This window comes from Ammospiza nelsoni, chromosome 5 (assembly GCF_027579445.1).
Source record: "Ammospiza nelsoni isolate bAmmNel1 chromosome 5, bAmmNel1.pri, whole genome shotgun sequence".
In the NCBI taxonomy this organism is placed as follows: domain Eukaryota; kingdom Metazoa; phylum Chordata; class Aves; order Passeriformes; family Passerellidae; genus Ammospiza; species Ammospiza nelsoni.
In genome coordinates this window covers 66,794,360-66,811,461 of record NC_080637.1, presented here as the reverse complement: position 1 = coordinate 66,811,461, position 17,102 = coordinate 66,794,360, and the positions used below count along the sequence as shown (strand labels likewise).

The following is a 17,102-nucleotide window of genomic DNA, read 5'->3' as shown; positions in this document are numbered from 1 at the left end:
GATTTTTCCCCATATTCTTTCTGCAAGCATAGACATCTTTTAGTGAGGAGAAACAGAGAGATGCTTATTGAGCAGAAGAGCCAGAACTCTGACTGAACTCTGTCCTGTTCAGTCAGAGCAGTCTAACCTGTGATGTTGAGTTCTGATAGCCCACACTCATGGCGCAGCATGGACAAATGGACTGCCATGGTCAGGTTTGTTAGGAACATAGCTAAGGGGGGGTGATGAATTGGGAAGAATAGAAAACCTTATTATTTCTTTTAAAACACAACCATTGATGGGCTGCAAAGTCCAGCCATCACAGTTATGCCAGGTTTTTGATGTAGGATTGATTATTCATATGGAACAAGAAGGCTGCAGATGCCAACGTCCAAAATCTGCAAGCCAAGAAAACCACCCCAAAATATTAGTGCTTGTCTTTCAGACTGAGGCTAAAGAAAGAAGTTATGCTTCCTTCTGTTCTGAAGAATCAATCATTCCCACTGTGACATGCTCCAGTGTAATAACCATAACAGTGCCTTCATTGTAAGGCACCCAAGAGGAAAAAGTGAATTACGATGGGAGGAAGATCCAGAAATCCTAATACTAACAACTCTGTGAAAAGAAGGTAAATGCTCTTTTGTAAGCTTATTTACATTTTATGACTTGTTTAAGCTGAAAATTAATAGCACCTTAAAATGTTATTTTGTTCCAGGAAATAAAATCCAGGTCTGGAAGAAAAGAATAGTTATGCAAGTGGGAAGGTAGAAAGTTATACATTTTAAATGCTGGCACAAGCCATGAAGTGTAAGTAGGAAGCTCCTTCAGGGCCATAACCACACCACAGATTGCTTTCTGTCACACTAAGTTTCAGAAAGGACACTGTCACTCCTATGTAGGTTAGAATGCAATTTTTCCTCTCTTTCACAAAGAGCAAGGAAGATTTTCTGTAAAAGTAAATACTGTCTTGCAATGCCACCAGTCTATCACAGGAAAATAACCACAATGTAGCACACTGAGACCCAAAACGAGCAAACTTTCCTTAGAACTCTTAGGGGGTTTAAATGCTGTTTTTTTCCTACCACTTGAAGGAAATACTAAAACCAGACAATCTTCCTTTGTCCTGCTGTAACCACGAATATAATTGTGTCAACCTCCAAGACCTGCCAAAACAAGCGGGTCAGAGCTGTGACAGGAATGCACTTGACCTGCTGTCATGGCAGATGTGACAGTAGGGTTGACAGGTTCCTGAGGAATGTACCATTCCATCTGCCCCAGCATGAAGGAGAGAGACACCCAAGTTTCATATTACATGACCCACAGATTAATTACTTGGTGTGTGGATCACTGCTTCTCCCACAGCTTTCCATGGCTTGTGCATTACCTGCCTCCACTGCTGCTGTTTCACAGCTGTAACAATGCCCCGTGATGGAAGATCCCTGGAGATCAGATACTCCTTCCAGTGACCCCATGGCACCCAGAATGCCCACCTTGTTGAGGACATTCAGTGACCCCATGGCACCCAGAATGCCCACCTTGTTGAGGGCATCTCACTGAGGACATCCAGTGACCCACATGGTATTGCCCTGATTTTTTAAGTTCTTCTAAGCCTTCTGTTGTTTACATTCTTGTAACAAACTTTCTCACGCACTTTATGTAAATAACTTATTGTTTTGAATTCTTTTATGGAGGAGGAGAAATTTGATGGACTGTTGGTTTGTCCAGTGTCATTGGAGAGGTGACCCTCCAATCCACTGTCACTTTTGGAAATCTATAAATGTTGGAGTCAGAAATTAAAAGTACTTTGTTTACCTTGGGAGAGCTGCGTGTCCATGTCGTGTTATTTCCATGTCCTATAGTGACAACATCGTACCCAGAATGCTCACCTTGTTGAGGACATCTCACTGAGGACATGCAGTGACCCATGTGGCACCCAGAATGCTCACCTTGTTGAGGACATCTCGCTGACACCCAAGGTAGAGATGAGGCAGGATTCTAGTTGGGCCAGTGTTGGAAACAGGTAGGCAGGGTTGAGAAATGCAAGTAGGGATGAGTGTGGATTTTCCTTCACAGAGACCAGGGAAAGAGCTGGAGAACTCAGCAAATCCACCTGTGAGAGGAAGAGCAGGTATTTAATTTACAAACGTGCTGGTGCCCGTGCCAGTTCTGGGAGAGCAGCATTTAGCATGGGAGATGGGGAGGCACTGAGGGGCAGCAGGAAAGCCTTGGCAGAGAAGCTGCACATGTGCCTTTCCTTAGGTCAGCTTTGTGGTTCTGCAGACAAAATGGGAAACACAATAATGGTTTTTCAGTTTTTCCTTGGTTTTTCAGTCCCTAGAATATGAGAAAAAATACACATCTTTCTGTGGAACCATACATCAGCAGCCAAGGCCTGGCTACGTATTCCCACTCTGTCTGGAATAGTTATTTCTCTCCCTCCACTTCTCAGAAGTTTTTGATCCTTCTTCCCATTCTTAATATGTGGAAATGATTCTTCAGAAAAACAGGCACAGCACCCACCACACCATAAGCTGGCACACCTTTTAGTCTCCACCCTACCAAGGTGCTTTCTAGACACTTCCTTCTCCTATATCAGCTTTATACTGAGAGCTCATTAAAAAAATTCATACTTACTCCATTTGGTAAAAGCATTAATATGCATTTGGTAATGCTTACTTTTAAAATCCTACATTACTAATTAAAATCCTACAGTACTAATTAAAATACTGCAACCATTTTGTGGGCTGCTCCATAAGTAATGTATTTCATCCAGGACACTGGAAGAAGTTTCATCTTTCAAAACCACACCAAGCCAAGGCTTCTCCCTCTCGAGTGGGGGAGGTGAAGCAGAGGGAAAACTCACAAAGCACAGTGAAAATTCCCAGCTCTTTCCTCCCAGATGAGCAGAGTTTTAACTGAAGGAAGAGTAATTATAACCTATTCAGCATGGAGCACCTTTTTATCATCAAGGAATTGAAGCACTGACATGCTCAATCTGCCAAATGCTATGTTCACTATGATTACAGTTTGAAGATGTGAATTAAAATTGCTCAGGAATAAGCTAATGTACTGTTTTGCCAGGGCTTGCATTACCATTGCCTGAATTATTCCAATTCTTTAGCTTTTAAAATCTGTATCATTAGTAAATGTTGAAATACCAAGGCAATAGTGTGTAACAATCCATTTTATCTAATAAAAAAGCCAGCAAGCAGATTCTAGAGCAATTTTATGAATTAATTCCTGTTCAGTCTCCTGAATAAATAAATAAATGAATGAACAAATAAAATAAATAAATGACTATTTTGTGAGACAAGCTAAGGCACTGTGCATCAGGAGCACAGATCCTGCTTGTTCCATCAAATGAGAAGAGTTTGCAAAACAATTCTCTCACATACTTGCTAAATTTTCTTCTGTATAGCCCAGTGTTTTCCTTTCTGTTACAGGAAGCATTCCTTGAATTGATAGGCAGTGTATACCTCTGAGATTGAATGTAAGCAGTTATTTGAGAGGATAGTGAAGAAGAAGAAATCAAGGATTTGCCTTGGTTTCATTTGCTGATCCTTTATTTTCTGGGAGCTTTGTTGGCTGCTCTGTGGATCTTCTCACTGACATGGCTGGAAATAGAGAACTCCTTACAAAGAAGCTGCAGAAGCAAGGATTTTACATCTGTGCTATCTTTGCAAAAGACTACATGGGAAAAGTTCAGCAAAAAAGGTCTTTCCAACTACCTAGGGATTGGTCTCATTTCTGTGTGAAACCTGTGGCAAGAAATTAAGCAGGAAGCTAATGTGCAAAACACCTGAGATTTTGGGGAGATGGAACCCATGCTCTGTCATCCTAAGAAAATGAGCACTCTATTTTATTTTATTTTTATTCCAGGACTCTTTCAAGGCCAATTGAAATGATTCAAGATTAGATGCTTCAATACTTCCTCTATGGCATTCATCTTTTCAAAGTCATGTTTTGTCTTTTCCACTCATGCTTTCCTAGTAACATGTTGCTTCAGGATCTTTACAACATGAATTACACTCACAAAACTCTCAAATCTTCAAAGTCTGACATTACACTGCCTGCCTTTACATGTGCACCAAGTGAACCCTCCTTTCCTCTGAGCATATTTTAACCTGGTGTTAGTATCTGTGCTGAACTGAGTTGAGAAAGCACAAACCCAGTGATTTGTTTCAAATATTAAGCTGTCTTCCCTGCCATCCTCTAGGACCAAGTTTCCAAAAGGTTAATAGCTTTTGAATGAATCTTGCTTTGCTTTCTGGCACTTTGCAATATGAAAATCCCTTCTAGGTCAATGTGTATGGAAAAATTGCTTTAAAAGCCCACAAGCAAGCAAATCCCAAACCAAGAAAACACACTCAGATATGCATCCTGCTTAAGTACCAATTTCTTTAAGTGCCACAAACTATCAGGGGTCTGGAACAACAGCATCTACATGCACAATCTCTAAGCTGTCATGGCATTATGAGACTCATTTCTGTTCAAAAGAACTGTACTCATCACTCTTTGCTTGCACTAACTTATAAAATATACTTATTTTTAAAATACACAGGGAAATGTATTAAAAAAACCCTCAGCACCTAAAAATGTATAGAGAAAAAGGATTTATTTCAAATGTCTCTGTTTTCTAACACAGATAGTGGCTCCCTAGATGAACTCTATGACCAGTCCACATGAGGAGCCTCTTATGAGGAAAGTGTTTTAAGCACTCAGACCACCTGTACACTTCTGCTGTAAATGAAGCAGTTTTCAAAAAATAAACATTTGGAAAATTAATTTAGTCTACAGGTAGGAATGCAGAACAGAAAATTGAGCCTTAAAAGAAAAATGGGACAGGTTTTGTTTCACATTCCATAATTTGGGGATGACCTTTGCAAGAAGGCAATTTTTTTACTTTAAATCTCCTTACCTACCTCAGTTGGAACAGGGACATTGGCAGCACTGTGCAGTTTGTTTTAATTAGAGAAAATACGCTTTTCTTCTGGAGCTAGTTTTTAATAACACCCTTTCTCCCAGCACTGCTCCAGCCTCACGTGAATAATAAATCAGTTGCAAGAGCATGTTGAAACTGTGGGGGGGAGGAAAGCAAAAAATCCACACATCATTAACAGAGCTGCTGGGTTAATAGAGTTTCACTGAATTCTTTGATAAATGTCACTGGGCCTTGGAAATACATGACTGACAAATAACTCCAAAATGCTCTCTCCTCAATAGCTCTGAACCACACAGGTTTTCTGTATTCTTAGTGGTAAGCTGCGCTGAAACAGCTCTCTTGACATTCAACAGGATGTCTCTACAAAACCATGTCAAGGTGCCAAAAGCTCTCTGCTTTTGCAGCCCTTGTGTGTGGCAGACAACCCAACACCTCCCAGTCCTTACAGCAAAGTGTTTCTTGCTTACAAGCCTCCACATCCATTAGCAGGAATCTGGCAAGAGCCAGTAAACCACTTGATTGCCCTGTTGCTATGGTTCTGCAAAGTGGGGACTACAGACTTCCCTTTGATCCAGGCTTCCCTAACTACAGCTGGGATCATAAAGGTATGATCTCTAAAGGAATCTTGGTATCAGAAGTGTCAGCTCCCTTCTCAGCCAGCTCAGGAAACAAAACAGGGCCAAACCCAGAATGGATGAAAAAAGTTTCAGCAAAATTCTGTGGTAAAAGTCATTCCTCCTTATAGATTCACTGCCTAAGTCCTTATATAAACAGAATTCCCAATTAACTTTGCTAGAAACAGGAAGAGGCAAGGAAAGAATATGGGATCAGGAGGCGACAAATGATAGAGAAATATTTTTTATTTGGGAAGAGCTTCCTTTCACTGAGGGAATGAAATCCATCCAGATCCTTATGATTAATTAGTTTAACTACCACTAAACACAAATCACAAATTAATTCAGAGGAATGGCTCCTGGGAAGCACAAGCAGTTACAGCAGCTCTTCTCTCTGTGTTCTGTGGAAACAGAGCAGGAGCATTCCAGTGCTGCCAGCTGCCCTGCTGCAATCACAGACAGAGCTCTGCAAACCACTCTGCAGGATCATCTAAGCCCCTAAGCCAACACTTAGGTGTTCAATCAAAAGTTGTGAAGTGCAGATCATATTTCATAGTTTTTACCCAATGCTTAATAAAACCTTTCCAGTTAAATGACACCCTGACAGGACAGGTGGATGGTTCTTACGTTCATTCCATGTTACACTGGTTTCTCTTCTTCCTCCTGGTCTTTATATTTCCTTCAATGGGATATCAAACCATTCAGAGATGTGACCATAATTAGACAAATTCACAGAGAACATACTAAGTACTGATTTGGCCCAGGGAAAAGCAAAAAGGTTAAATAGAAGCATCAGTTACTACAAAAACACTTTTCAAAATGCAAGCATTGTTCCTCATTCACATCACAGACCACAGATGCTCCCTCATACATCCATCCTATCTCTCAAATGTATTTCTAATATATAGGAAAAAAAATCATCAGGAGGCATCCTAATATCTCTTTATAGTTGCTCATAACATTACTCTTTAAACAGCCAATTCTTGAAATAGCCAAGTTCCTTTTCATCATGAAGTGTCTGCAGAGATATTGACACCAGAATTTTTATCCTTAATCATCCAGAGATGCTCTTGCTAATCAGGCATGTGCATACTGACAAAGCAGACAAAGGAACAGAGGTCTGACTGTGCTTCAGAGATAAGGTGAGAGACACAGAAAACATGGCAACCCCTAAGAGCTTGGCTTCTCTAAAACTCCAGGCTAAGAAAAGTCTAAAAAGTGTTTAATACAACATCCCTGCAGCTCCAGCTGGCCCTGCAGCTCCATGTGCCTCAGCCAGGAAGCACAGAAAGATCCTGTCTGGTGCTCCTGATGGAGATGTAAGAGACAATGGATGTGTCCTTTTTTCACATGGAGTCTGCTGGAAAAGACCACAGACAAGGCACACTGGTAACAGAGTAAACTGGCATTTTTCTGAAGTACCATTTAAATCAGATATTGCTCCTTTCTTCCCTGTTTTGGATTCTGACTGTTCTGAAAAAGCCAAAGGGAGAAATTGGTTTTCTTCAATGAATTCTTGAAAACAGACTAGAAGCTACTTCCTTCCTTTTCCCACAAGACCTAACTGTCTGCCAGTATATCAGTGTTAATTCAGCATCAAAACCCATTATTTTAAAGCAGGGAGTGGAAAAGGTCTGAGACCCAAGTGATGAGTCAGAAAACCAAAGACTACATGCATGGACTCAGACAGCACTGCAAGAAGGAGAATATGAAGCTTGTGGATTTAACAGACAATTCCACCTTCATTAAATCCAGAATTTTCTTCTTCATTACGGGCTCTAATTATTCACAATTTTATATAACCACATACTAATAAATCTTATATTGCTATTCCTTTTTAAAAAGGAATATTGCCATCCTTTTTTTTCCCTTTTAATTTAATTTTACCTTCTAAAGGAAATAAAGAATAAAAAAGCAGGAAAAATTGCAGCTACCTCTAAAACATAATATTTAGGCCCTATGATTCTAAGTAAGCCTCACCAAATGCCTGTATTCACTAAAGGTATGCAGTGGAGTAACTCATATTTAGCTTTTGGAGGCTTTCTTTTCCTCTCCTAAATAGCAATTAGAATTTGTTACTGCAAATACTGATTAGTGCCAGGGCAGTAAGGAAACATTACCAAAAACTAGGCTAAAAAAAAATCAAACAGCACTACAGCAAACACAAAATATCCAAACCCTGAAGTTTTAAGTTTGCTTTGCCTCAGAGGCTCTCGGTGCTCTTTCCCAGTCACATTCCTGTTGAACATTAACATGTTTATCTAAAAGCTGCAGTATAGATTTTTCCCCTTGCCTTAAGGAAGGAAAGCTGTAAACTTTCTGACTCACAAGTTTTATGAATCTGCAATGTTTCCACTCTGTTTAAACGAGGCACTACAATTGCCGCATTCCAGCCCCGCTCCGCAGGGACCCGTGCCATTTTCCATTACATAAGCTCAGGCTGGAGAGCCCTGTTGGGAGGGCTCCCATCCCATTCCTGTCCCCCCTCCTTCCACAGGATCCAAGGTTTCAGAGTTTGGGGAAGCCAGGGGTGTTTTTATTCCAGTGGTGCCCCGTTATTCCAGGTGTTTTACAAGCACAGTAGCAGGGGAAGTTCTTTGCCCTGGAGGGTTTCTGCCTTTGGTTAAGACAAGGTTAATAGGCAGGTTAAGCAAACAGGGAAGGGAAGATGTGTGAGAATGGGGTCAAGCTTCCCATCCCACCCAAGTGCCATATTCCATGTGGCATGGCAAGTACAAAGAGCAGAGTGGAGCCCCTCACTCGCCTTTTCTGCCTTTAAGGGGGAAAAAAACCCAAAAAACCTTCACCATAATTTCAGTCAATTAAATTTCACAGGCATCCAGAGGTATCCAAAATAAAAGCAAACTTAACAAGTTATTCTTGGGTTTGAGAAACGTTATGTGAGCTCTACTTTAGTCAAACCTTGCTTGCTCTCAAAAGACAGGACACACATATGAAAGTAATAAACCCTACTCCCATTCTTCAAGTGCTTAAAACAATTATGGCACTAAATGAACACTGAAAATTGCATTTTAAGTACAGAGGGTGGGAAGATAGTCAGAGGCCTGGCTGTAGCCAAGGGTACTTGCTTTTCTAGGCTCTCTTAAAAACTGATGGAGAGGGAAAATTTTCAAGGGGGTGATTCAGAGCTAAGCTCCTATCTCACTCTCACCTCCTCCCTGCCAACACTGGCTGTACTCCATGGGTTATGGGACCACTTGGGAATACTGCATTCCCTCAGCAAGATTTTTACTTTTCTCAGTAGAGGCTTCCTTCTGATGGAATCAACCAGTCAGAATGCCAGGAAAGCTGGCATCATTGTGCTACAATCTCTCCTCCTCCAAACAGAATATTGGCAGGATATTTAACAGCTCACTCCCACTACATTTATTTCAATTTGCAGATAACCTGATTAATGTAATTGGTGACGTCAACATTTTGAGGTGTGCTGGGGTACTCTACAAAGACTTCTATGCAGGAAACACTCAGAATATCAGTAAGCCATAAGTGAAAGTTACAGAGCTCCAAATCCAAATGTTAAAAGGTGTCAGGATGCTTGCCAGGACTTTATCAAACCTTGTGCCTTCTTTCAGTCCACACTGAACCACCCATACTTGCCGTAGGGGACTGCAGAAACTGGGAATAAAGCCCTGTGTAACAGCCCTGGTCCCTTTAGCACATGGAAATGACCAGCCCTACAAGAGAATATTCTTCAGATTTCCTACTCCCCTGCCACAGGGAATGGTTCCTTGGAGATAAAGCACTGGGCTTTCCTTATCTAGGCTTTTCTTTAGGCAAGTAAGACAACACAATGGTGAATATACCCTAGAGATACTTCAGTATTTTTACACTAAAGGTTTCTTTAAATGTGAATATACCCTAGAGATACTTCAGTATTTTTACACTAAAGATTTCTTTAAATGGGCTTCCAATTTCAAATATTTCTAAAATGAACAGCAGGGTAAAGAAGACAGAAGAAGAGTTCCTGACTGGCTTCCTTCTCCTGATACCTTCCATGCCAGTCTTCCATTTGGTATACACACTTTGTCAGGTGAGGGACAGGTTGGGGGAAACATGGAATTGGGAAGTTTCAGCAAAAATATACCTTCTGCCACACTCCCTGGGTAATCACTCACTGCTTTGTTTCCAGGACCTTTGTCAAATCTCACTGAGCTCATTCTGCCTAGGATGCCCTTCACTGTCCATGCATATAACCCCAACATTTGTCATTGAATAAAAAACCAATAACTTATTTATTTCTCCTTATTATTCCTTCTCCTAGGAAGAATCCACTACATCCCATTACTGCTGATATTTTTCATAGGCAGAAGGGTAGCAAGAGATTAGAAGGCAAGTCCCCACCAACCATTGCTTTGAGAGGGAGGCACACAGTGTTTCAGTGTTAGGCTATCACAGTTTTTAATGACACTTTGTACATATAGAAGGGTTTTGTTTAGGTTTTTTTTCTGTCTTTCAGGATGCCTTCCATTTAGGCAAAGTGTTCTCAACACAGACCAAAAAAAGTTTTTAAAAAAATCAACACAAAATAAAAAGCTGGGCTTCACCTTCACAGGAAACATTTGAAAGGTAACTGTCTGAAGACATCTGTGCTTGAATGAGCAGAACTAAGCCAGATTAAAAGCAGGGGAGAACAAGTACTTAAGGCAAGTAGAATATGAATGCTTCCATTCACAGAGTGGAATAGAATTTAATCAAGACTCTTGATGTTTACTGCCTTAATTATGATCATTCAAGCAAAAATCACTAGTCTCTCCTAACTGTTTCTGCAGAGCAAGCAGGAAAATCATAACGCTACTAACTAGGAAAAGAACTACATTGCAAGTAAATCCAATTCTCAAACTATGAGAAGGAATCAGGTGGCATCTCTGTGTTTAAATCTTACTTAAGTCAGAGTAGAAGATGCCATGATGGGAATAGAATTAAGCCCTTGGTGCCAACATATCAGTATTCTGTGCTCTGTTAAAAATTAAGTACCACATGGAATATTTAATTCCTGAAAACATTCCTCACCAAATTATAAGTATTTTTATGAGGTTATATCAAGATCTTAAACTAATTGGTAAGGGTTCCTTTGAGGTCTTTACAATAATTACTTCAATCAAAAACAACCTCCGGGGCAGAGCACACCTTTATGACAACCTAAATCAAAAACCACCTTACTGAGTGCTCAGTAATGGGGGGTTTCAACAAGAACAGAGGCAGGAATTTCAGATATTTGTTAAATACTCCTTATTCCATCCCAACAAAAAATATTTTCCTACCCCAAAATGTTTATTTAAGGTCACTGTTTTAAATAAACCAGATTTAGTAGCATATGGAAAACTCAAGTCCAAAGGTTCTTCTTTTTACACAGTACACTGACCCCTGCCCTCATTATGGGCTATAAACATTTATTAGATTTCATCATCAGCTTGCTGAGACAACATATTTTATCTAGTTTCCTACAGCCACATATCAATAAACTCCAAGGAGCTTTCTGCAAGACTGAATTTACCCAATTCTCCTTCACTTCACATCCTGCAAGGTTTCTTGAGTGTGCATTGAGTAGCTAGATTTTTATCAGATGTAAAAAAAGTACATGAAATAAACACTGAACTGTAATAGATCAGTAGTAAATAATTTCCTTATATTTCCCTTTTTTTCTTGTCCTCCTCTTCCACTGGTTTTAAAGCCATCAGTTGTTTCTGCATTCATAAATATCCCCATCCTAGCTATAAACAAAATTTAACAAATATATAAACAAATATACAAAAAAGAAACAAATTTCCTCTTATATAAACAAACACAAGAGGAAATTCTCAAACCTGATGTTTGCCATTTGACACGCTAAAATAAAAGTCCTGCTTTTTATGAGGAGGATTTTGACACATTAGATTCCCAAACTAACCCTTACCAGCTGTGTGTGGCTAAGTTCACCCCAGCTCATGTGCACAACCATCCTGCTTGTGGCTTAGGTGACATTTTCATCTTGAACAGAAAACACCCACATGCTGGAAATGAAAAGAAAACCATTTCTCCCAGTACCATTATGATACATGCAACTGGTGATTGGCCAGATGATGCACTGGGAAGCTGGGAACAGCTGGGAACAACTTCCCTTCCTGGTCCTGGGCATTCCTAGGAGAGCCACAGGCCAGTCTGAGAGTGGAGACTGAGCACCTCTTTCACAGGGTCCAGCAGATGAGCCAGAAGATCAAAGACATGTCTCACACAAGTGAGGAAGGGAAGTTCTTGACACTTTCCTGTGCTTGGCCCCTCCCCAACACCTCCCTGCCATGAGGTTTAATTCTCAGTTGTAAGAGAGGTGTTTCTGTCATGGAAATTAAGTTGAGGATAGTCTGATTCCTGCCTGGAGCTGTAATCTGCTTCAGGTTATTAAAAAACAGCTGAGCAGAGTTGGGAATTTGAACAAGAAAAGGATTTCTGAGGAGATACTGTTTCTAGACTGGTTTCTTTTTCAAATACCAATTTTCAGTTTAAGAGAGTATTACCCACTTATTTCAGCACTTTTGCATTAAGCATTTACTGTGCCTACACACCACACAATTCTTGGTAGCTCATATGTAAGAAGAGTTACCTAATCTAATACTGTCATCCACCACCCACAGGTGTAATTCTTACCTAGACAGCAAAGAAAACAAATCACCAACCCTAGCCAAAGCAAAACCCACTTGGCTTACTGTAAGTAAAGCTCACATGAGCACCAAACTCACGTCCAAGTGTAGAAATTATTCATTTTCTCTGCAATCACTTTCAAAACAAGTTGAGAAAAGTTCTCTCAGTACCACAACCTCTCACACTGTCATGTGAAGTCACTACAAACTGTAGTGAAACCCTGTTGCTAAGAGGAAGCATCTCTCAGGAGTTATTTCCTCTCTCACCATTATTCAGTGCCTGTGTTTCAGCATTTCTCAGACACAAGGTGTACACCTCATTAGATCACTGATCCACTCACTGCAATGGATTTCCTATTTAAATTTGTCATTCTCTCCTTTCAGCCTTGGATCTACTTCATATCCCTCCTTGCTCCTTCTTGTGAACAGTTTCTGCTGTTCCATGACTGAAAAAAATGGCACTAACACATACTGACAGCAGCAAATCCTGTGTTATAAGGACTTGAATTTCTATAGGTGCTTTGACCTGGGATTTAAAATAAAAAACAAAAACAAAAAAGGAGGGTGAAGGAAAAGACCTAAATGAAGTGCTACCACTTAGGGAGCTGAAGTTTAAAATGTCACACAAACTAATCTCTGTAACTCTGGGAGATCATTTCCTTTGTTCCTATTTTAGCAATTACCAATTCAGTAAGGAAGAGATTTTCTTCCTACCATGTACAATACTTAAAAAACCAGGGAAGCCCATTTTTTTGCTATTTTTTGACCCTGAAGTAGAAGACATATGCCTCTAAAAACCTCTGCATTGCTCCATTTCCATTTACACAAAGTAATCCCCTGTAAGATGCAATTTCTAAGCACTGCATGTATTCTGAGTGTCACTATATGCAAAAAGAACTACAGAAAAGTCTCTGCTGTAACTGAAGTTTATACCTGCACTTGCAAAACTGTACAGGTCTGCTATACCAACAGCATTTTCTTTTTTCTCTTTATTCAAGTGTTTCAGAGGTTTCTTTTGGTACATGTCACCTGAAAGGTGTTTCTTTTGTTACATCTTACCTGAAAGCAGATACACAGAGCTGAAGTTCTTCTCCAGTTTGCCCAGGAGCACAGTAAGAAAACAGTCAGATGAGAGAGAGGTCACATCTTTAGAACTTTGGTCATACACCACCACTTCCTGCTTGCAATCAATTTCAATCTGAAACACAAGGAACTCAGAGTAAAACAGGAAGGAGGAAGATGATTAAAAGCCCCACATTATCACCTCCATCAGGGTTCCCACATATTTGCTATAAGAGCAGTTCAGATATATAGATTTCTTATGCACTTGTTCACTTAACAGTTTTTATTTTATACTTCATAAGCCCTTCAGATTTAATTCCCTGGAGAGCTTGTAAATTGATTATTTGCTGCAAGCTGAAGCCCACTCCACAAATTTCTATCATTTGGTAATTTTATGTCACTTGTGAATTGCTCTACCTTCAGCTAGGATGGTGAATTTGTTTAAAAGCTGAGCTTTTGAGAAGGTGGCCCTGCCTCACTTCCTGCTTCTGAGTGTTTTGTACATAAACAGTAAAGAGACCTTAAACTGCCTCTAAGCCACACACATTTTGGTTACCTGCACAACTTTATATATAAAATAAAAAGCTTCATTTTTAACATGTCAAAGCAACAACATAGTAGATTATTTTTGTACCCAAAACATGTGAAACAAATATCAATGGATAAAAACCCCAATATCCCCTCCACAGACACACACACACACACACATTAATTTTAAACAGCATAGCTATTTTCTTTTCACTGATAACACTCTTTGGAGAAAACAACACCACTCCTCCCAAATAAACAAACAACAAAACAAACACCAACATTCATCAAACTACCCCCATGAAAAGCCTTTTAAACAACAAGTAGGAGCCAGGACTGACAGAGAGGCAGTTTCTTTGCAAACCAAATGACCACTTGCTAAGCAAGCCCCACCACCACAGACTCCCAAGAATCCTTCAAAGTTTAGGGGAGACTGTTTCCTGCCTTAATTACATACATTTGAGAGATTGTGCTTTGCAAGACACACAAGAATCCTGAGAACATTCTTTCTGAGTAATTTCTAAATCTCTCCCCTTAACTCTGTCACTGATTCTACAAAGAAACCCAGTGATAAACTCAGTAGTAACGAATACTCTCTTTGATCAGGTAACATCTCAGTCCTCTAATCAAGTTGGGTTTTGGTTGTTGGTTTGGTTTTTTATAATTATTTAATTAAATATTTAAGGAAAAATTATTACAAGTTTCTTTCCAGCCACTCCTTTAAACAAATACAAGGAACAAGAGGAAAATGACCCCTACCTTGTGTTTTGCTGAGTGCTGAATGAGCTCTGTGATCAAAACTTTGTCCTGCTGCAGCCTGCGCTTCATGAGCTTGGAGCAGTTGATGTTGATGGCATCCAGGATGTGGGAGGTGTTGTACTCCACAAAGGGGCGGCTGTCAATCAGCAGCAGCTTCTCTGTCCCACTCTCCAGCAAAGCCACCAACTTCTCGGGGACAATGAGCTGGGTCCTGATCATCTCATGGGCCATGACAACAGCGAGGCCTCTTTCCCCACCGCCCTCTCTAATTTGCTGCGATGATGTAATGGCTGTGTACTCAAAGGCTTAGCCACACCATTGTGCTAGAAGTGTATGAGGTCATGCTGGTAGTGACTGGCAAAAGAAAAGTTAAATCCATTTTCAGAGAGAGCTGTTGGACCGAGCGTCTGCTCCTGCTCCCGGCTGATGTACAAAGGGTTGGCTCCACAAAGCGCCCCTCACGTCTGATTCATCGGGACATGACTACGGAGTGGCCATTGCACAATTCACACAAAAGATGCTTTCTGGCTGCTGCTGCATTACATCATTCTTTACCTTTGCTCCCACCCATCAGCTTTACACCAGATTGAGAGCCTGTAAGAAGGGGAAGATGAAAAAAAACAAAAAACACAAACCAGATGAGGCCATGAAACTTTGCAGAACAAAACATTCAGCTCTGAGGCTTAGCTCTACAGTGGGTCATACATGGAATAAACACATTCCTGAGGAGTTCTCCTCTCTGCTGCATGTGCCAAACACCTAGAGAGAGCATTGGCAACTGCAGCCCCTGAATCCATTCCAAAGATCTTGCCTGGACAATTATCTTGTATTTCAGGCAACATACCCAGCCTTAATTGCAGACTTTTGTTGCCACTAGCTCTGCCTCTTCACAAGACTTTGTTAGAACATAATTAAGAGATGCTGCCCTAAATCATGGTATTCCTTTCAATAGCAAAACTATTTAAATGCATTTCAGCACTGCACTGCTTAGTAAGAAGTAAAATTTGTTTTTAAAACACTTAAACATTTTAAATATTAAACATTTCAAAGTTTAATGACTTGGAAAATATTTCACAAAACAGCACTGCAAGTTGGGAAACTGAAACTACACAAAGCAAAGGACCAAACTTAGATCCACCTCTCTGAAGGAAATGCTTGAATAGAAACCAGGACAAGATGGCACATGAGGACACAAGCATTTTATTTGAATTAATCACCAGAGATGGATGAGGTCTCACACTACTGGAAAGAAAAGCAGTGAGCACTCTTCTGTTCTTCCTAGAGCTGTGTGATACTTACGTGAGATGTGTAACCCCCAGCACTCTAATCTTAACTAAAGATTATGCTAAATAATCTTTGAAACAAACTACATTTCTCTAAAATTAGATCCTGACAGCATCAGAACAACATCAGCTGAAGGAGTGGCAGCAGCAGAGCAATAAAACCCCAACACCTTTAGCCCCCTCCTTGTAGCACTGCCTCACCTGCCTTTAGGCTTCTCAGAGTGTCCCAAAACTTGTTCTGATGGCACAAGTCCTTGTAGGAACACTCCTCAGAAAGGAGCCACCACAGGGCTACAATCTTGGGGGATTTAGCTCACGTTTGAACTTAGATTTTATAGTGTTGACTTGCTGCTTCCATTTGAAAGGTTTGTTGTTTACCTTAATTGCAAGAGAAGTGATGAATACTAACCATCAATAGATTTATATTAAAAGTCCTGTTATACCAACAGGCCAGTTGCATTTGGCACTGGGAAATCCCAGGACCGATGTTTTACTCTTTAAATATATTGTACAAATCTACATTTACACAATGTTAAGCAAAATAAATTCTGCAAAAAGTACAAACTTGATGTTAACAACCCAAAAGAGGAAACTGGAAGTTGTTTCATGATTTTCACGTGGCAATGCAAGAAAAACACCAGCTTCCACATAGACAGACATCAGGCTGACAAAATGTGATCTTCCATTTGTCCTGATTTAGTGCTGTTGTGACAGTGCTGTTAAGCTTGCCCAGATAAATGGAAGCACATAGCAGTGAAATGCACACTGCTCTAAACTACAGTAAAATATTGGAAAATGTACTATACCAAGTTTTAATTAAATGTTTTAAAGAACCTGGTTGGCAGGTGTGCTCCCCCTCAAAGAGCAGTCATTATACACTAGTCTCAGGAAGGTATCAAAAGACAATTGATTGTCAAAATGACATTATGCAAGTGGGGGGGAGGTGGGGGAGGAATCTTGATAGTTATGTTGAAATTTTCCCACCCAGGAAAAAAGTATTCTGCAATTTTTAAAATTTCTCTTAACATGTCCTGTCACAAATCTTGATTCTCTTTTATTCACATCAAAGGTTGCCAGATACCAAATCCACTGAACTCAACGAAAACTTTTCCACTGGCTCTAGTGGGAATTGGCTCCAGCTCCTTTGCAAGCTAGACAGTTTGTTCATGAACTAGACAGTTTGTTTTGATGGATAAATTGCTGACTTAAAGCTCAAGTAATAACAGGAAAACATAGCAGCTGAGAAAGTACAGAACTCTAAAATGGATGCTGTTAGAAATAACTTAATCTTTAATTTGCA

At 40.1% G+C, this 17,102-nt stretch overlaps 1 protein-coding gene across 1 annotated transcript in view; it reads right to left on the bottom strand.

The window, feature by feature from the left end:
• Window positions 1-17,102, bottom strand: part of DUSP16 (dual specificity phosphatase 16) — a 58,281-nt gene that overhangs the window by 9,520 nt on the left and 31,659 nt on the right. Inside the window, exons 3-5 of the mRNA XM_059471919.1 lie at window positions 14,520-15,113; window positions 13,230-13,368; window positions 1,926-2,089 (exon numbers count right to left, since the gene is read on the bottom strand). Of these exons, the coding sequence (XP_059327902.1) occupies window positions 1,926-2,089; window positions 13,230-13,368; window positions 14,520-14,750 (534 nt within the window). The 5' untranslated portion in view covers window positions 14,751-15,113. The remainder of the gene's footprint in view (window positions 1-1,925; window positions 2,090-13,229; window positions 13,369-14,519; window positions 15,114-17,102) is intronic.